The following is a 21,520-nucleotide window of genomic DNA, read 5'->3' on the forward strand; positions in this document are numbered from 1 at the left end:
CACTAGTTTTTCCCACTCTGATGAAATAGAACATCCAGCAATTAAGGTTATTTTTCCTGTAATTTCATCATTATCCCCACTCAGACATAGCAGGATTTACATGGGATTTTGTACTGGTTTTGGCTGGGCTGGAGTTAATTTTCTTCCCAGTGGCTGGTATGGGGCTGTGTTTTGGATTTGTATCGATAACACAGAGTTGTTTTTGTTATTGCTGAGCAGGGCCTACACAGAGCCAAGGCCTTTTCTGCTTTTTATATGGCCATGCTGGGGAGAAAATTGGGGGTGCAGGGGAGGTTGGGAAGAGACACAGACAGGACAAGTGACCCAAACTGACCAAAGGGATATTCCAGACCATATGACATAATGCTCAGTATATAAAATGAGGGGGGGAAGCGGGGGACATTTGCAGTGATGGTGTTTTTCTTCCTGAGTAACCTGTGATGGGGCCCTGCTCTCCTGGAGGTGGCTGAACACCTGCCTGCCCATGGGAAGCAGGGAGTTAATTCCTTGCTTTGATTTGCTTCTGTGCTTGGCTTTTGCTTCTCGTCTTAAACTGTCTTTATCTCCACCCATGAGTTTTCCGGTTTTTACCCTTCTGATTCTCTCCCCAGTCCCACTGGTGGGGGAGTGAGTGAGCGGCTGCGTAGGCCTTGGCTGCTGCCTGGGGTAACACCATGGCAAATGTGGATATAATTTGGTCACAGATCATAAACATATTGTATTCCATTCACTGTAACCCAAGTGAGGTGAATTTTTGCACAACATACAACATATTAAGGTACATATGCATATGGTGAGTATGGAGGAATCACTGACCTGGAGCTGGAATGGTCTGGTAAATTCATGCAACGCTTGTGTACCAGGAAAACAACCTTTCTAAAATATAGAAATGGAATAATTCTGTTGATGTACACAAACTAACAGAGGAACCTCTCTGGGTGTGTCTGTCCTTACCCAGATCACCTATGTTTTTTTTCTGGCTGAAGCTGAGAGGAGTATTTTTATTCTTCATCACCCCAATACTCTGTCTGCAGCAGCTGAATTTTCCTTGTGCTTTGAGGTTCCTCATAATGTGGCATTTTCTTTGGTCCATTGAATCTGGACAAGCCATGTGCCCACATATGCCCACCTCTGAGAGCCCCTGGAGGAACAGAAGTAGTGGTTACTCCTTGCTTTGTATCCATTTTGTGGCTCTGAATGCTTCTATTTAAAAGCAAATACAAATAAATTCAAAATTCTATCCTTTTTACTGAATTTTGGTTAAACTTTTTGTTTTCAGTATGGCCCAGAAAACCTTCCTCATTTTCTTGCAGAATTGTTATAAGTTCTTTGAAGAATGAGGGATGGAGTTTTCAGAGTGACTTTTCCAGTGCTGTATCCTCAGAGCTTGCAGTATTTCATTTTTTAAGAACTTCCTAAGCCCAGCTTATGTATTACTGCAAATGCCATATTTGTTACTGTAAAATACCTCACTGGTACTACTACCTGCACTTTCAAGTTTTTCTCCACAAAACTAATAACCAAAAAAGCAAAAGGTCACCCCTTCTAAAGTGCAAAACTACTCCAGAAAATATAGCCTAAGCCTAAGGGAAGATGCCTTAGAAGCAATAGTTGGTTCCCCTCTTTATCAGCAGCCTCTTCTTCTTTTGCTGGTGCTTCTCATTTCCCAAGTCCCTGTTACTTTCCTGCTCTGGTCCTAATGCTTCTCCAGAAGAGGACAGCCTTTGAATTTCCGATACTCATAAAATAGATGGGTGACAATAGGATTGCATGGCATAAACAGCTACGTGTGGTTTATATGTCACCACCTGATTCCCACTGTGCTGCAGCTGAGAGTGCAGCCAGTCTGTGGGAATACAGGTTTATTTTAATCCCTCTCAGTGGCACAGCCAGGTTTGGCCTTTGTGCAAAGAATGTGATGGACTTTTGTTCCACAGGGCTCCATGCCAGCTGCTAGAGCCTGTTCTCCCAGTGTGTTTCACCCCAGAGCATTTGCAAACAGTGTCTGCCTGACTGTTATTCCAGTGCCCTGTGTTCTCTGCCTCTGCTCTTTCTTTTTCATATTTACACAATGCTTGCAATTTTAAATGGTCAGGCAAATGGAACAGACTGCCCAAGGAAATTAAGGAATCACCATCCCTGGAAGTGTTGAAAAAACATGCAGATGTGGCATGTGGTTTAGTGGTGGACTTGGCCATGTTGGGTAAATGGTTGGACTTGACCTGGGAGAACTTTTCTGTCCTTAATGATTCTACTGGAATTCAGCAGAAGGGGCAGAGCTCTTCCCACTCTGTAGCCTTTCCAGTGGTGGTTCCTCAGGAGATGTTAAACCTGTCTCTAGAGTCTAGGTTCTGTGCAATTTTCTCCTTGGAGAAAAACTGGAAAAGCTGGTGGATACTCTCCTGTCCTGCATGAATATTTCTATGAGCACTGTGCTTCAAACTTATTGACTGCTCCTAGGATTAATTTGTTCAGCTCTGCCAAGCAGTTGCTATTTCATGGCAGGGGAAAAAAAAAAAAAAAAAAAAAAAAAAAAAAAAAAAAGCCAAGAGAATAAGTTAATTAACTGGACCTTATGCAAACTCCTTTTGCTTTGCAAAGGAAAGACACAAATTTTTCTCCTGCCTGTGTGACACACTTTGCCATGGAACAGCAGTTCCTTCAACTTATACTGACCTCTTAGAGCAAATGATTTCCTCAAAAATCATGTTTGCTCTTTGATGGGTTCTCTGTGTCATTAGAGAGCCATTCGAATATAGCAGAGCTGATTTCTACCACCAGCTGCACTGCAAATTCAGGAGTACTTCATGAAGATTCAGTAAGCAAAAAACGTGATTATAAAGGTAAATACTTTAATTTCCAGATACAGGACAGATACTTTTCAGATACTACATTTTGTTTACCTTTAAGTGCCAAATATACTGATAAATAAATAAGGCTGAATTCTCACACTGTCTATTGTCAAAATATGGAACCTTGCCCTAGGAATACATCCATCCAAGTCTGCTAGACTAGACTTACAGGAAAAAAAAAAAAAAAAAAAAAAAAAAAAAAAAAAAAAAAAAAAAAAAAAAAAAAAAAAATCACAAATAAGATTGCATGTGGTAGAATTTGGCCTGAATTTACCTCTATATTTAGGTAGTCCTTATGTATATGCAGACAATTTGGAAATATATGCATCAACTTCTTAGCCAATTTAATGCTTTTGCAAAAGGATTTTTTCTGTGCTAGTGAGTTTTTATAAAAGCAGATGGGGAAAAAGCTCCCAGTCTTTTGTCCAAATGAGAGTAGCTAACGGGAAAAATAATCCCTCTAAAATTTGAATTTTTCCAAAATTTTCCATGTCAATTTCCATGACATTTATTTTAAAAAAAAAAAAAAAAAAAAAAATCATGCCATTGGGACTTGTAGTAAGTTGGCCATGCCAAAATTCAAGATCTTATGATTTAGAATATGGCAACAGGAGGGTTTCTCAGGGAAGTGTTGCTGTGCTTCAAACACTTTTTTTTTTTTTTTTTAAACAAGGGTAGATCTCTAATCTTTTACTTAGAAAACTGCTGGTTCTAGACGGTAATTACAAAAAGGAAAGGAAGGACTGCACTGGAATGGGGAGCCGAAAGTGAACTTGTCCAAATATGGGCAAGTTACAGGTAACTGAGCACAGCATTGTTACAGTAAGGGTGAAAAGCTGGACTAAGTTCTCAAGAGATGACAACTGCACTATTTAAATTATACAGATATACCACAGAATGATATGGCATTTGATATGAGCTCTTTTTTCCATTGGTGTTGTAGGGTGAAGAAGGCTTTCCTGGCTTTCCTGGACTGAAAGGGGACAAAGGAGAAAAGGTAAGTCCAAGTCTTTATTAATTATACTCTGAAAAGTTTAAGAATTTATAAAGCTGTTGTGGAAGTCTAATGAAAACCGACCCTCCTCTAAGTCTTTTGTTTTACCTCTGTATTATATTTTGTTTCATTTTGTGTAAGCAAGGTGCTCAGAAAAGGAGATTGTGATGCTGTACTGTTTTTCATCAAAGCGTAGGCTAAAGTTTTTAAACCTATTGATGATGCTTAGCCACATCTGACAAATGTGTGGAGAGCTCAAAGGCATGAGCCTTGACTAAACATTGTAAATCTTCAAAATACATAAATGTAATAGAACAGTAACTCAGTGCTAATACACACAGAAACACCAGAGTCTCTTCAATATGAGACATGGAAGGCCAAAGATTACTGTACCTTTACTTGCACTGAACTTAAATATCTTTTGGACTGTGGTGGCCTTTAGCTGCTTACTGTGTCATCATCTTAAAAAAACCCCAAAATAAAATCCAGTACTGACCTATTTCTGTTGACTAGTATTTACTTTGGACACATTTGTTGGAAATCCCTTAATCAAATCCTCATTTGCAGAAGGAATTTTAGCAATTTAAACTTTTCCCACCCCCTATAAAATAGCTAATGTTCCAGATCCCAAGGCAAAATGCCCCTCCAAGTAACACACAACAAACCAGCCTTGTGCAATCACAGCCTACAGTGGCAGCTTGCAGTGTCTGTGTCCGATTCTCACTTGAGCCTTTTTTTATAACACACCTAAGACAAAACTGCTGTAGTCCCTAGAAGCGAAAACACTAAGCCATTTCCTCACTGTGTGTTGACTTGCCTGTTGTTTGTTCCACTTTCCACTTGTTCTTTAAATTGTCAGCTGCAAGCAGCAAACTTGCTTTTTCTCCATATTTGCTGCTGTTCCTGTTAGTTGGGGAGCTATCAATCTCAGCATACTTAGTTCCATTCAATCTAGTGCATATAGGAAGATTTTAAATGGTAAAATCTTGAATTTAAGTGGCATTTGGCTTTCTGTTTCTCTGATTTCTAGACCTTTGTACAATCACAGCTCTGGGACTCACTTCCCAGTGGCCAGGGCTGCTTGAGTATATCAAGGCTTCTTTTCTATTTGCTTTTTAGGCTTACTACTTATATATGTTAGAGCTTTGCCTTAGAGGCTTCTGAGCTGTGGGATGAATGCTGCATCATAAAGGAGGGAAAAAAAATGCAATTTTTGAGACAATGAAATTTTGAAGAGAGAAGCTAAGAGAATATGATATCATAATATTAAGATGATTCAGTTGTTATTTGTCTAATTAACTCCAGAGCTTTTATATTAATTTATTCTTAAATGAGTTAAATGGACGAGAGTGCCTAGTTCCTCATTAGTAGCTCATCAATCGTCCCTAGTGTGTTAATGTCAGCAGCAGCTCCTTAAGAAACTGTAAATAATAAATGTTTGTGTTGAAATGTTTCTCCTCATTTCTTATTCTCCTCTAGACGTGCTACTCGTTTCTCTGCACTTGCAGCGGGTGTTAACGCTGCGCTAATGATGACTCTGTTGTTGTTACAGGGTTCCCTGGGCTCACCTGGCCCCCCTGGGAGAGATGGAGCAAAAGGAGAAGCCGTAAGCCTTTTTGTTCCTCCCATGTAATCCTGCTTTTCAGTGCGACGCAGGCAGTGGGAACCCATCTGCCTTGAGTGGAACACATCGGAGGGATTTGTGTGACCGTTTTAGGAGCAGGAGAAACAAATGGCAGGAGGTTGATAGGCCCAAAACTCTCCCTCACATGTTTGCAGCCAAGGCAGGTGTCCCATGGAAAAACCATCGCTGGAGGCCCCAGGGCAGCTCTGTTACCATTCGTTAAGGAGGGACAGGGAGCAGCCTGTGGTTTGGGACCTGATAGTAAATAGCTGCAGCTGCAGAGCCTGGCCACTTGTTTTACGGCTGGCAAGGAGTCCTTGGCTAGTAGAGATGGCAAAGGTGCAAGGGACCATCTTATGTTTCCCCAGCAGACATGGGCTGGAGAAATTGGAGTCTTGGTCACAGAAGAAAGTACCTCAACTCTTGTGCACTGGTAAAAACTAAGAGGAGGAGTGCACGGTTCGTTCAAGGAAGGATGCAGGGTACCAAATACTGCCTGTAGGAGGACTACAGTTGAAACACAAAACCACAAATATGTTTTCCATTATCTCACAGAAGTGTGTTTTAGAGCCTTGCATCCTTTCTCCTGCTTGATCACCATCCCTTAGAAATATCTCCAACCTCACGTTGAACCTTCACCATGTCATTTGCTGTCCCATTGTGGCAGTCACTTGGTGGCAACTAAAGAAACTTGGGAAAGGATTCTATGGAAGACAGGTACAAACAAAAGGAGTGACACACAGCAAAAAAAGCTCTTTTCCTTACATCCCGTTTCTTCTTTTTTCCACTACTGTCCTACTTTGGAAAAACGGTGACGATTTTTCAATATTGTTTTCAGAACCGATGCAACTTCATCACATCAACATGGCATGGGATTAGACAGTGTCATACCTGTACTTGCAGAATTCCTTATAAGATATGTTTATACACTGCAAGGTGACAATTCAAGAACAAATGCATCCTGCTTACTCCAAGGAATCCATCTTTGCACACTGTAATCAGTGCAAGCTGTTCACAACTTAGGGAACTAATTTTTTACTGCTTGGCTTTGTTTTGTGAGTAGATGAAGAACTGCTTTCGTTTTCATTTCTTCTGCTTTCATTTTTGTGAGGAAGACACATTGTAAACTTTCAGACCACTGTATAATGGCACTCAGGACTGTCAATATTTCTAACTGACTAGTTTGAGCTAGCCTACCCTTTATATAGAAAAGATTTGTGTTTATCAGCGATATTTCTGTTACTTGCAGGGTGAACCAGGACAACCAGGAGCATTTGGACTACCTGGGCCAGCAGGTCCAAAGGTAAGCTTTCCACTTCTTCTTTACATGGGCAGGGATACTTTTTTCCACTGACTTTTTATGTTTACATGGCTTGAATGACTCCTTGTTGATGACATTTTATATTCTCGCTGGTGAATGAAGAAACTAAAAATGCACATTTTCATCAAGGGTCTGCTAAGTTATCAGCAATTATGCAAAGTGTGTAAAAAGAAGAAATAACTTTTGTTCAATCAACAGCATAGCTGAAGAAGGTGAAGAGAACGTTTTGGAGCACATAAACCTTGTGTATGTCTTCAGTAACTTTCCCAACTCTCACTAAGATGCAGATGAGATTTATTATCCCTACTCCTACAAGATCATGTAGAGATCCTGTCCTAAATGTTCCTGCCTACTTTGGGAGCTTCAGTTTTACACCAGTGAACAGTGCCTGGGTGATACAGAACTTGAGCCAGTGCTTTTATCACTGGATTTGCTTCAAACGAGGTGCTTCTGAATGCAGATCTGGTGAGACTTAGCTGAGCATCAGAAATGCGAATTTTGAAGCAGCAATTCTTTAACCTCCTTTCAAAGTCTCAGCTCTCCTTGCCTTGTTCCCTGGTTATTGAGGGCAGAAATACCCATCAGGTGGTTTCAGCCTTGTCATAACACAAAAAGGAGATGGTGCATTGTGACAAGTGTAAGGGGTATCATGTACAGCAAGTTCAGTTCATCCTGTGAAAGGTGCTGCAACTTCGATTGCCTGAATTACCTTCACTCCTTTTCCTGTACAAACCAAAGCCTTTGAACATCTCATCTTTCTGGAAAAGCCATTTGTAGTCACTTAAACCTCACACTGAGTTCACTGATGCCATTACCCTCAAATAGGAGTTAAGTATCTCAGCACTTTTTTGGAGTATAGCATTGACTATCTCTTGGCTCTGTCTGAGAGGACTTGATGAAGCAGGTTATACATGGATCCTCTGTGTTCCTCAGCTATGCAGAGCCCTGTCTCCAAAACATCCCTGTGCTTTTGCATAGAGGGAAATTCACCCCTTCCCAAAGCCCCATCAGGAGGGTATCAGAATACAAAGGAGTTTGTAGATCAGCAGAGATACTTGGCAGCCATCCCAGGGTTCTCTGTGGAAACCATATTGGCTTCAGCAGGGGATAAATGACACATTCAAAGCAGGGCTGGTCTGAGCTGAGTGGAGGCACACTGAATATTTTGCCCTTCAGTGGGATTTGGATCTTGGATGAAATGAAATGAATTAATTGCTCACAAATGCTTTTTAGCTGCATCTCTCCTATCAAGTAAATAAATACACATTTTCTCTCTGCCCTGCATGTCTCATGCAGTGGAATTCCAAACCAGAAAGCTATAAGATGTTCTCTGTGGTATGAACCTCCTCACACTTGCTTTGAAAAGCTTTTACAAACCAAATTAAACTGAGGCACCTACATCTTCCTCAAGGTGCATTTGATCCTGCTCCATATTTCCTACCAGGTTCTTCAGGAACATGCAGTTCAGCCAATTAATGAGGCAATGCTGAATAGAAGGAGTTCAGGTCTATGGCCTAGGCAGTACAGGTGCTGGCGGGGCTGGACTTAAAAACATCTGACTGGACAGTGCCAGGTGCTCCTAGGGAAGACATGAGCTTGGCCAACCCCAGCCTCTCACAGTGCCTAAATATAAAATTAATTTGTGCTTTCACAGTGACTTTCATTTACCTCAATGGATGCATTGGCTGTGTGCAGTGTGAATTCTGGCCTGAGTTATTTTAAGAAATAACCCTGTGTAGTGGTTTCACGTTTGCCAAATTCTGGTTGCAAAATTTAGTGTAGTAGTCTTAGGGTTTATTCTCTTTTTGTGGAAGAAAGATTAGGAGAAAAACAAAGCAGGCTCAAGCTTAAAAATAAACAAATAGTTTTATTAACACACACTAAAAGAATGGAAAAAGGAAGTTGGAAAAAAACTAAAACAAAACAGAATGAAACTCCAAAAAATACTCTTCCCTCCCCCTACAAACTGTTAACTTTTGTACAAACAACACAGACACAAAAGCTGTGATTTTCAGTCAGTTTCACCACTTGAAAACAGTCTTCCATCAATTCTTTAGAAGAGTCTCTCTTAGAGTTATGGATACCACTGACAACCTAGAACAGCTCTCTTGTGGGTTTTTTAACTGACACAAAAATAGCTTCCTGGGGAAACTTGCTTTTGTGGCCCTTCCCATTAGCAGTTTCCCAAGCTGCTTATGGGTCATGGGTCTTAAGACTCTTGCAGGTGTCAGCTTTTAAAGATGAGTAACTCTAAGAGCAAAGGATTCTTCATCTCAAGGAACAGAGATATCTTCTCACTTCTTCTCTGGTGCAGAGGACTTCTCATCTCTATCTCTGTTCAAGCATCTTATGGGATTAATATCACTTAGTCCATCACAAACACCTTTGCTCAAATCCACACACAAATCTAAACAATCATCTCCCCAAATGCATATTTTTCCCATGATTTAAAGGGATAATCTACATATAGAGTTCATTTCCATGGCTCAATAAGAATGGAATGACAAACTCCTCAATCCTCTGCCCCAATACTCTTTTCACTCTTGCTCCACTGACTTCATGCTGTGTCTTCTCTATGTTCACTCTGACCCTTTCTTTTCTCTCTCAGGGAAAGGTTAAGCCTTGGAACCTTCATTTTGCCAGGAAAGGGTTAAATTTGCCCAGATTCTTTTTCCCTCTCGAAGCAGCTCATGGTGTTAGATTTTCAACGCCATGCTGGTGTAATAAATATGATTGAACAAATTCAGTAAATCAAAATTTGGAATTTTATTTTGAGACAAAATAACAGTCTCTGATAGCCACAATTAAAAGGACAGCGTTGAACCCCGGGGCTTCGGTGCTGGGTGAACACGGTAACACACTCCGTCAGTATGTCACCCCCTAAGTTCACAGTTTGGTCTGGGGCTGCCGATTTTTATACACTGGTTCGCTGAGAGAAAATCAGGACCCTAAGACTCCCCCTTCCGAGGCAGCTTCATTAGATATTCATGTTCGGGTTCTGGTGGGTTGAATGGATTTGCGCTGGAGAACAATGTCGTGATTGCTGTGTCTGGGGACGGTGTAGAGATGTTAATGTCGGGCGGGGACAGATAAGATATCGATCTGATGTAATCATTCGGTCCTCCGGGTTCTCCATCTCCCTTTTCCATCCTTTTGTGTTCTCCTCTAACGATTCCCGGCAGAAGTTTTCTCGTGTCCCTTTTCGTGTAATTCTTGGCATAGTTTTCTCATGTCTCTCCCGTGCAATCTCTAGCAAAAGAATTCCTTTTGCCCCCCTCCGTGCTGTTTCAGTCCCAGTTAACCAGCTGTATACTCGATTAGAAATAAAACTTACATTTACAGAGAATGAATTACATATTATAACATTTAACACGAATTAACTTTAGGACATATATCACACTGGTGAGGGGGGGAAGAACTCATGCAGAAAGATCAGAGATCAGAGCATCCAGGCAGTCCGGAAGAATCAAAAAAACAGGCAGGATCATAAATGCCTTTTTTGCCCGCCCCTCAGTTTAAATCGGGGCGGGCCCTGGCCCAGCCAGGCCCGTAGCTGGTATCAGGGGCCCGGCCGGCAGAGCCTGCCCAGCCCCCCTTGCTGGCAGCAGCTGGGCCCGGAGGCACGGCCCGGCCAGGGCCGCTCCTCTGGGCCCGGGACAGCCTGGCCCCGGCCACCCGGCCAGGCCAGCGGGGCCCGGCCGACCCCGGGCTGCTGTATGATGTCACCTTTCTCGCTCTCTGGCCAACAGGAAAAAAGGTTGACGGGCAGGAAATCAGGGTTTTTTAATAAGGGTACGCCCCAAAATCACAAGTGACATTCTCATTGGTCGAAACAAATGCCAATATCCCAAACTACCCTTCTGATAGGTCCCTGTCCTTTCTAATGCAATTCCTCCATTACTAAAAAGCCAAACTGTTCCAAGCCATGACACGTTGACTTGCTGAAAGGGCTTTAAAATCTAAAATAGGAATCCACACTCCTTTACTCCTTGGTGTGAAGCCTGAGCACCTCGTCAAAGTGGAACAAGGTGTATAAGGACGGGTGGAGCTGGCAATTAGAGAGGTCACATCTCAGTTACTGGTGTGATGATTATTTAGTTTCTTTCTGTCAGATCACTTATTTTTGTCATTAGTGTCAATACAGCAACTCTGGGCTCTATCCCAAGCTCCATGAAGAGCGACCTTGCAGTTTCTCTGGTTGGCTGGGTTGTGGTCCTTCCTGTCTCAAACCATCTTTGTTAGATTGAGCCAGGCACGCCCAGTGTGTGCAATGATACCTGGGCCCCAGGAGTTTCAGTCCCTTGTTTATCTACCTGGCGAGAAGCCTTTTGCTTCACTGGGAATTACCAGCACTTTCTTTTAAGAAGTTGTCTTGTACTTTTTACAGACCTCATTAATTGTGTGAAGCTTCCAGTAGCACAGATAAGAGTCCTCCAGACTTCTGGAAATGGAATTTCAGTCCAAAGAGTTACAGAAATGGCCGCTGAGCCCATTTGAGTTCACATACAGGTTACAGGAATGAAATGGCCCTGGTATGTCATCCCTGGTTTTACTAGTTTTGCTTCTCAGTGAGGTCTCCAGGTGAGATTGTTCCTAGCTCAATATCTTCAGCATAAAACTGTAGGGTTTGGAGTAGTTTTATTCTTTTTCATCAAACTTGGAGGGTAAACTTTTTTATTCCCCAAGAAGGATGTGTGATCTTGCTGGCTACAAGCTGGACACAAAGAAGAGTTATCAAAATCAAATTATGCTGGTGTTGGAGCTTCTGTTTGCAGATGTCCTGGTAGTCTGAGATGGCAAGAAATATTCCCTAGTCTGTGGGAAAAACTCCCACATAAATAGGTGGGACCTGGCAGGTTAATTGAAATGGAATAAGTGGGTCCAGAGAAAAAGGGACATATCTCAGATTGTTCATTTTACAATGCGATAGCAGAGAAATAAAGTTTGGATTTTTGAGATCAGACCCTTTAGCCTGCAATATCCTGCAGCAAATATTCAGCCTTTTCCTTTGTCCCGCCCCCCCCCCCCCCCCAAATGTCTAATAAAAGGATAGAGGTTTTATGTGGTTGTCATTGCTGTGGCACAGACATAGCTATAGCATTCCCATCTGAACTGACAGTTATCTGCACTTAATAGAAAAAGCAGAGGGAGAGGGGGAAAAAAAAAAAATCAATCCTTTGAAATAAAAAGTATTAGGTAAGAGTTTCATTTTGACAAATTTCCTTCTTGCTTGCTTGAGCTGTGGAAGGTCTCATGCTTCTCTGGTTTACCAGACATGATCTCAGCACAGGCCTTGAGTGGGTTCAGCACATCTCATCCAGACAAACCTAGTTTCTCTATAGCTTTTGCTGAGTGTTACAATCATGTTTTATGTAACAGGACTGAGTTGGACTTCTGTAATTTGGACAACTTGGAGCAGGACTGTTTCTCTTGGGGTTTTACCTAGACTTTTGTAGAAGTATTTTTTTCTGCAGGCTGAAGGAGAGATTTAGGTGCATGTGTGCTGCTCTCCCTCTGCTATTAGAGGACTTGCAATGCTTCCTGACCTTGCAGAGGTTCTCACATGTCTGATCCCAGAGCCACCTTTGCTTGTGCTTGAACCCTACTCCTGTTAACCTGCACTGGGGAAAAAAGTGCCTCTGTTCTGCCACTAATTAATTGCAAATACATCTTACATTTTAAATTTTATTATCTTTTTAATATGAAACCTCTATTAATACAAAATGTAGCTATTATTTTAAAATTATTTAATAATAATAATATCTGTATCTGTTTTGAAGACTTATCCATTACAGCCACCCAATTCATGTTAGACAGGAGTTAGACAGATGAGAGTGGTAGGAAAGGGGAAGTGATATAAGTAAGAAAATGATCAGTCAAACTGGTGATATAAGATGCCAAACCCGTTCTCTAGGTCAACTTGCCAGGCCCAGGCTGTCTCCATGGGACAGCTCTGACAGCTGAGCCTGTTCAGCTGAGGATCCAGATAATTTTCAGGCATTGTAAAACACATAAAGGCACACTGTGAGTACTCTCCATTAAAAGTACTTTCTCTAGGCCGAGTCACTGCGCAACCAGCTGAAGGACTGATGAAATGTACCTGACTCTCTTGCGTTTTTTCCTATCAGTAAAAATAAACATTGGAAAATTTAATTCTGATCTGTTTTTTTTTCCCATTTACTCTTCAAAACTTGCAACACATTAAAGACTGTGGTCACTTTGCAGCAATGTATACCTTTGCTTTGTTCCATTAACACTGTGTTCAGGAGCCCCAACAGCTGTTGTGTGCAACAACTGACATTGCCAAACCTTCTGAAATAACCTGTAGAGAAACCTGTATGGGGCAGTTTGCCTTTCTAGGTTAAGTCTGAAAGCAGAAAGATAAAATTTGCTAATGTCTGAGGGGATAGAGGAAAATATTGGAGTGTCAGTTTGTGTAAGTAGTTGGAAAGTAAGATATTACTCCTGTATTAGCACTGAGAGAGTCAAGAAGCCTCAGTGTGGGCCTGGAAGAGCAACTTGCATTTCTGACTAACTAATTTTATTCTTGGTCTTTTATGTGAAAGAGTTTCTGGTGGTTTACTGTATCTCAATTCCTTGCCAGGGATCTGAGGGAAAACAAGGTCCTCCAGGCATTAAAGGCTATGTAGGTGCACCGGTAAGTCATGGCTCTTGTTCGATTTCTAACACTCTAGAGAATTTCTTTACTTTTTCAGTGTGTTCTGCCCAGATTTATTATTATTATTATTAAGCAGTTATAGTCTGTCTGACCACTTATCTCCACTATGTCCAACTGGTGAAATTTTCTTGACTTCACTGAGTTTCTTCTGTCTTCTTTAAATGAGAACAGACCTGTAGCCAGTAGAGAGGTGTCAGCAGAAATGACTTGACTACTGAGATAAACAGCTGGTGATTTTGTGATGCTCTCACTGTAATGCAGTTGCTTTGGTCTGTGATGATGCACCATTTATATGGTGCTTTAAAAACTTCATCAGAAGACCAAGAAAAAATACCACCTCTTAGCAAGTTTCCAGTCATATTTTCAAAGTTCTCAGGGAATAGCCTTTGGGCTCAGGGGACAAACCTGCATTGAACTGGACAGACAGCAAGACCAAAATAAATTAGATTCTATCCAGTTAGCACCTCTGTCTTGTGGTCCCAGCTTGGTAAGCAGCCTTTAAGCTGCTGTTGGAAAGGCTGACTGGATTTTATGAGATTTGATGACCCAGATGGGGGTCACCTTCCACAGGCTGGGGAATTAAAGGATTGTGAGCTGCCCTGCCAAGAAGTACTTGGGATACTGGTGGATGAAAAGCTGGACATGAGCTGACAGTGGGCACTCACAGCCTAAAAGCACCATGGGCAGCAGGTGAGGGAAATGATTCTGCTCCTCTGCTCTGCTCTGGTGAGACCCCACCCACAATGCTGCATCCAGCTCTGGGGTCTCAACACAGGAAAGATTCATGGACCTCTGAGAGCAAATCCAGAACAGGGCCATGGAAGTGGTAGGAAGGCTGTAGCACCTCTCCTGTGAGATAAGGCTGAGAGCTGAGGTTGCTCATTCTGGAGAACGCTCTGAGGAGACCTTAATGTCGCCTTTCAATATTTAAAAGATGCCAAACTTTTTAATAAGGCCTGCTGTGATAGGACAAGGGATAATGGTTTTAAAGTAAAAAGGGTTAGGTTTAGATTAGATATAAGGCAGCAAGTTTTTACTATGAGAATGGTGAGAATCTGGAACAGGTTGTCTGGCGAGATGGTGGATGTCCTATTCTTGGAAACATTCAAGGCCAGCTTGGACTGGGCTCTGAGCAACTTTCTCTAGTATAAAATAGCCCTGCCTATTAAGATGATTATGTAAATCATCCTGAGGGCCAAATATACCCAGACATGGAGCTCTCACTAGCTTGGAGGTTAAGACTCTACTATAGTATAAAGTAAACTGAAGTTTAAATAATTACAGCAAGAAGCACTATGAGCTTTGGCAGTTTCAGAGAAGTCCCCACTAACTGAGCATATTTGTCTCTATAGCTATTAGTTGATTGTTCCATTTCTACAATACAGGTAAAATACAAGGTGTTTGCTGAGACAAGGGAAGGTGAAATCCCTTTGTGCCCATTGAGTCAATTGTCTGTGCTAGTGCCACATCAAACTCAGCTCCAGCAATGTTTCTGGTGTAGCTGGGAGGAGATGAATTATGCAGTCCTGAGGAACATTGGCATTGCATTCACAGCAAAAAAATATGCTGGGCCCCCAGGACAGAGTGCATCTAACCTTTGCCAGTTCTCAAAGCTACCTGCTGTCTGTCTGGCTGCCACATCCAAACCCACCAGGAAAGGGAACTCTTGCTTGTTTATGCGATAGGTTTTCTCATCAATATTGTCCTTTACTAATGTTCTCATTGTTTAGAAGAAACTTCAAAAATGCAGAGCATTGGTTGTTTTCCAGACCATCTGCAGCTGTGGCGTGTTCCCTGTCCCTCCAATCTGTGTTGGCAGGAAGGTCGTGTGTCTGCAGGCAATATAATATTACAGATGTTCTTGGGCTCACAAGTGGTCCCTGCTCTGTGAGTCTGCTTAGATCATGCCTGCGGTCAACTTTGAGGACTGGCAACACAGAAAATGTCCTTAAGGTTCACTCAAATAGATTGTGCAGATGTGCACACTGATTTGGTGACTAATTAGAAGAGGTAACTATGCCTCTACTTGGATTTAGCTTTATAATTTTTGTTTATTTTTATTTTTAGGGTCTACAAGGAGAAAGAGGAGAAAAGGGAACGCGAGGAGACAAGGTATTCCTGCTGCATGCTAGGAAAAGCCAGGCTTTTCCTTTGTTTACTAGGTGAGGTGGACTACCAGACCAGCAGCTCTGGAGACGGATGGAGTTTCCTCACTGTCCTGCACTTCCAAGTGTTCTCCACCTCCCATGGGTGGGCAGGAGGGCTTTTGGAATCTATGCTGTCTACTAAGCATACATTTAGGGACTTCTTGTATGTGTACAGCCAGGGATGGATAAGATAGAGGAGGAGAGGAGTGAAGGTTGCCAATGTGGAGATCTGAAGGGGTGTCCACATTGTGTGCACAACCTGAGACCTGAGAATGGTCACTGACTGCCACTGACCAGGCAGTGGCATTTTTTCATCTGCATCCAGTATTTTCCCATCTCATTCCAGTTTTTCACATCATCCAACTTCCTATGTTTCCTTCTTCTATCATCCCCATAAACTCACTGGTAGCAAGTACCAGGTAATTTGTTCTATGTCAAAGGCTTCAACCAAATGGAGTTGCTTCCCAGTTCCATGTTCTCCTCCAGACTGTGAAGAGCTGTTTCACAGAGTACAGGTCACTCTGGGATTTGAACCATGTTTGTGGCTCAAGGAAAAGACCAAATGATTATTATAACAGGAATAGGCATTTAAAAGGAGAGCTGGGCAGGCACAAAGCCTTAGTTATTTCAGTTTGCTCATTTTGTTCAGAGAGATGTCAGTGAGCACCCACTTCTGCTGTAGACCTCCTTGGCAGTGCTCAGGGACCCCCTAAAGTGTTCTGTCTTGCTTATGACTCAAGTCCTGACACAGGTCTATCTCAGGGAGGGTCTGGCAGCTTTGCCTGTGTTTGTGTAAAGGAGGGAGTCATCCTTTTGCTGGCATAGCTCTGTTCCCATTTCTCAGTCTCCATCTTCTTCTGGAGAGAAAACAGTGATTAACACCAAACTTTTGCCCACTGTGAAAAATTTTCAGTAGACCCTTAGTGTGAGATATTCTGTTTTTCTTTACCAACATCCTTTCTGCTGTTTAAGATAAAGTAGCCACAATCATATTTTGTATTACCTAGCCTCATTATTGCAGCTGGAGCAAATGGCTGGATTGTACTTTATCTTTGTCATGCTTTTCCTTCAGCCCTTTTCAGAACTGGATAAGAGTCCTGTGTCTAGCCAGTGCCTCTGCTGCTTTTCCAGAGAAAACATTGTCTAATCTGCTGGAATATTTGGCTTCTGGAAGAAAATCCATCTTTCTGACATCATTGTGATGGGAGAGGAAGCTGGAGCTGTGTGTGGGCAGGCAACTGACTAAGTGGAGGAAGATTAAAGTGGGGAAGAAATGAATTAGGTTTTGTTTCATTAGAAGGATCTGCACAATTAGAGGTGGCCCCTCCCCATTTTTTTTTTTTTTTTCCCCTGAAGCAGCCAAATCTCTGCTACAACAATTGTGCTTGATTTTTTTTCCAGGTTTTAATAATGGTCTCAGTGCACCTACTGCCAGCTTTAACTTTTACCAGTTAGTACTACTGTGAAAACAGTAGGCGTAACTTTGGTGGACCAGATATTTTCTTGTCTGCTCTTCAGTCTGTAACCTGAATACTGACACCTACACAACCTCTGTTTCTTTGTGCCTGAAGACAAAAGGGGTTGTAATATCAGATGGGAGCACTAGTTCATGCACTGAGTATTGTTTTATCAAGTTTTCCTCATTACTACCAAAAAAGCCCTAAGTATCCCATCCATCTTGCTGAATCTTTCACATATCCTGGGACCTCAGATGTAAATGCTGAGGTTTTATAGTGAGGTTCCCAAATCCAGTAGTACGGGTTGCACCTGCACTTTAGGAAAAGCACTGCACCATATGAGGGATATCCTATGCCCCTTTGCATCCAGTGAGCTCATTGTAGACCCCAGGACACACTCCAGAGGTAATTATGATTCACTGCCCTGCTAACAGGAGCCATATCTCTATGTGATACTTGGCATTCAAATTTAGGCATGTCCAGCAGTTCAGTGTGACAACGGGCATTGCTTTTGCTGCATAATCCTGTGTCCATCCTGTAAAACCTTGTCTGTTTTACTGAGAAGGGATTGTGTAAGAAGGCAGCAGGACTGGTCTGCTGCTGCCAGATCCCTCTGCAGTGGGTTTTTCCTCCTCGTCTTTCCAGGGCCCTACAGACTCTTGGGTAATCATTTTTCCAACCAATCATTAAATTTTCTAAATGGTAGAGGTCAGAGAGCAGCACTGAAGTTTTGGAAGAATTGTAATTTCCCCTAGTTGCTTGTGAATCTTCACCATTTTGTTCCACCGGTTAAAAGAACAAAAAGCAGTAGAACATAGGAGAAAGAAATGGACTCTTAAAGTGAAAAACTGAGAAGGAAACTTTAATGTGTTTGTTCTCTCTGTTGGGAGAAAAGTACCTTTCGTTGAGTAGCCTTATTTAAAGAATGGAAAAATAATGAAAAATATTTATAATTACAGATTTTTCGGAAGAAACAGCAGAAAACACAATCATTTGGAGTGTTTTCAAACAGCTTTTTTTTGTATTTGCTCCTATGAATAATACATTTTCTTTACCCAGCCCCCACTGGTAGCAGTAAGAACATTGACACTTTTCTGTTTTGGCAGCTAAACCAGCATGTGTGAAATACTCATTGCTGTAGTGTATTGATGTTAAAAATTCTCATGGGAACACAGTGCACATTTTGTCAGCAATATACCAGGCTGTTTGCTGAAATCCCTAAATTCAGGATATTTGTAGTTCAGGCAGTGCGAAGGAAAGCATTAATGTGGAAACTATCACCTCCAAAGCAAGTGGATCTGGATGTGTGACACTGGTTTTCAGCGGCTTTCTGGAGGATATGGGTCTCTCTAATTTCATTCCTTGAATACATAATTTGAAATATCATTTATGTTAGAAGATTGATTGGCTTTCTAAGCAGGAAAAATAAATAGTGATTAGCAAATTCATTTCTGACTTGGCAAATCAATGTAGTTTACAAAAGAAGCTAATTAAATCCAATGTTGTAAGTGTGGGTTTGCAGATAATAACAGTGGTCTAACAGAGTTTAAGATACATAAAAACACTAAAAAAAAAGCATAAAACTACTAGTTTTCTGTAACTGCTTGTACTTGTAAATTTTTTTTTACATGCACATTCATGTTAACATTGGCACTGGATCCTTCACACACAGCTGAATATAAACTATCAAACACATTGTATGTGTGTTTGATAGTTTATATTCAGCTGTGTGTGAAGGATCTAAACAAATTCTGTGTTTAATTTTTCAGAGGTTTAAGGACTTTAGAGAGTGTAAGAAAGTCCCTGTTTCTAGTAGTTTTTAAACTAAAGAGATTGAATCGTCAAAGGCCACAATCAGCAGGAGAAAAGTGAAGTTCAGCAGAAGTATGTAATTGATCCAGTGATCTCTATCAAGAACCTCGATTGTAAAATACTAAATATTTTGAGCTTGAATATGGAAGAACAGTAGAGATCAGGGTCAGAATTCAAAATTATCCTGTAAACACAATCCTCCAAAGCAGAAGATGACATTGAGAAGGGGCAGCTGCAGGATGTTCCATACATGTAGGACAACAAATTGCAGTTATGGATTGGGAACAGCTGATCAAGGAGCTGTCTTGTGGAAGGGGTGTTGGTGTAAAGTAAATATTATCCTGGGATTTAAACAGAAGAATAGTCTATAAAACATGAAAACATATTCCTGCTCAAAGTTACCTCAGGTGTATTGAGTTTCATGAACCTAGCTACAATGAAGATGGGGAAAAATTGGACACTGCACACAGGGGAGCAATAAAAATGATCAGAAGACTGACAAACATGCCTGTGAAGAAAAGTTGAAAGTATTATGTTTGTTTAGTCTAGAGAAGTTTGAAAGTGTAGTTTTGTAAATCTTCAAATACATAACAGGTCATTGTAAAGATGAAGGAAATACTTCTCTCTGTGGGGGGTTACGGAAAGATTTACTAGTTTGGAACTGCAGGAAAAAAATCAGGTTTAGGTACAGGGGGGAAAAAACCCATATCTTCAAGTAATAAAAATAAAGTAGTGAAATCCATTGCATATGGTCTTTGTGGACTGTCCAGCTCTGGATACATATAGGAACAAATTAATTGTTCCCCCAGGTTACAGAAAGGAAAGGTGAAAAACGAAAGATTTTTCTTTACTGGGTAAAACTGACCTATTGCTGGATTATTATTTTTGTAAGAGCTGTCTGGGCAGATGTTCTCCTGGAGCACACTGTCCAGTTTACACCAACCCACCTCAGCAGGCTGAGGAAGAATGCCAACATGGAAAGCTAGCACACACCTTCCTCTGGTTGCAGCAATTTTTTATGGTACAGATTTAGGAACTTCAGCTATTTTCTCTATGCAACTGGCTGGAATTTCTCTCCTTCTTCATTACTCTTGGAGCAGATAATATGGATATAACCTTCAGGGCAGTGACATAAACAGCACAGATTTAAATTATACTGGTTCTTTCTCTTTTTTTTTCCAGGGAGACAGAGGCCTGGATGGATTCCCTGGAAAGCCAGGTGTAGAGGGGAAACAGGTATGTGGCAAATTCTCAATAACTGGAAGTGTTTCTTTGGAAAGAGTGGAAGTTGACCCTAAAACTGAGAATTATCCTGGGTGATTGCTGAATCATGACGGTACCCAATCATATCCCTATTCTGAGGATCTTGGTTGGCACGGTTTTCTTCTTTTGTTTGTTTGCTTTTAGAATTAAATTAGAATGTAAATTAGATTCGCAGGAAATGCCAGTATTTTAAACATGACAGCTCAAATGTTTGTCTTAATTTTCATTAAATACGTAAGAAGGCACTCAGAAAAATTCATCTGTTTAAGCCCACAACAGGAAAGGAAGAGAACTGGATTTAATATATTGGGATTGTTTTCAATAAAGAAGGCTTGGAACGATTCACATTTTTAAAACAAAACAAAACAAAAGACAAAAAACCAAAAACCAGAAAATGCCCTAGAAGATCAGTACATTTCTGCTGATCAGACACACACTGCTTTGTCTAAAACCACTATCTGTAGATTCCACAAGACTGTTTTCATTACCCAGGGAATGATATCTAATGAGAAGCATCCTTTTCTTCCAAGGACCTTCTGGTCTAAATAGCAAAGGATAGAACAAGAAGCAGAGGCCAGAAGGGATTTGCCAAAAGCCACTCAGCTAAACACTGCCACCCTTGAGCCTGATGCCTCCAGGGTGCATCATCTGCATCTTGCTCTGTTCCTCAGCCACAGTTTACCTTGTACAAAGTGTGTGTCTAGTTAGTGTTTATCACTATCCTTGCAAGATGGAAATGTTTTCCAGTGTTACAGATGGATAAAGCACTGGTTTATACTTGCAGCAAATGTAGATGAAGTAGGAAATTGCAGAGGGATGTGAAGATGGATACTGTTTGTTTACTACTTCAAAGGAACAATTTCTCCAAGTGAAACCCTGTTACAGAAGTTGGGTTTTCTGATGCATTTCTTCCTTTTTCATGTCTAGACACTTAGAAGGGAGTAAATCTTCATGCCTGAATTTTATACTAAATTTTGTGTTTAACACTGATATACTCACCGAACTGCAATTCTTCTCAATCAGCTGAAATTGGATTGATGATATTGTGGTTGCTGTGACATCTCCATTGTTATTCTCTTTCCTCTCTGTGCAGCAGAGTCAAAGTGGCCTCATGTTCTATTAGTTCCTCCTTGGTGCAATAGAACATCACTGTTTATGCTTCCAATATCTGCAGCCTTATGTTTCTCCTGCACTTTTGAAACAGAGTTTTCTCTCAATTTTACCTCTTTATAGGGCCCTCCTGGCAGCCCTGGCCCTCCTGGTGTTAGTGGGACCAAAGGAGAAAAGGTAAGTTGGGATGGGATACACCAAGTGGATTTAGAAACACATTTGTTAATTCTTGATTCGGCCCTCAGTGCTGGAAATATCAAG

At 41.3% G+C, this 21,520-nt stretch overlaps 1 protein-coding gene across 1 annotated transcript in view; it reads left to right on the plus strand.

The window, feature by feature from the left end:
• Positions 1-21,520, plus strand: part of COL22A1 (collagen type XXII alpha 1 chain) — a 239,922-nt gene that overhangs the window by 120,058 nt on the left and 98,344 nt on the right. The window contains exons 13-18 of the mRNA XM_040065878.2: positions 5,399-5,452; positions 6,720-6,773; positions 13,396-13,449; positions 15,538-15,582; positions 20,069-20,122; positions 21,383-21,436. Of these exons, the coding sequence (XP_039921812.1) occupies positions 5,399-5,452; positions 6,720-6,773; positions 13,396-13,449; positions 15,538-15,582; positions 20,069-20,122; positions 21,383-21,436 (315 nt within the window). The remainder of the gene's footprint in view (positions 1-5,398; positions 5,453-6,719; positions 6,774-13,395; positions 13,450-15,537; positions 15,583-20,068; positions 20,123-21,382; positions 21,437-21,520) is intronic.

Source organism: Hirundo rustica, chromosome 1, assembly GCF_015227805.2.
Source record: "Hirundo rustica isolate bHirRus1 chromosome 1, bHirRus1.pri.v3, whole genome shotgun sequence".
NCBI lineage: Eukaryota > Metazoa > Chordata > Aves > Passeriformes > Hirundinidae > Hirundo > Hirundo rustica.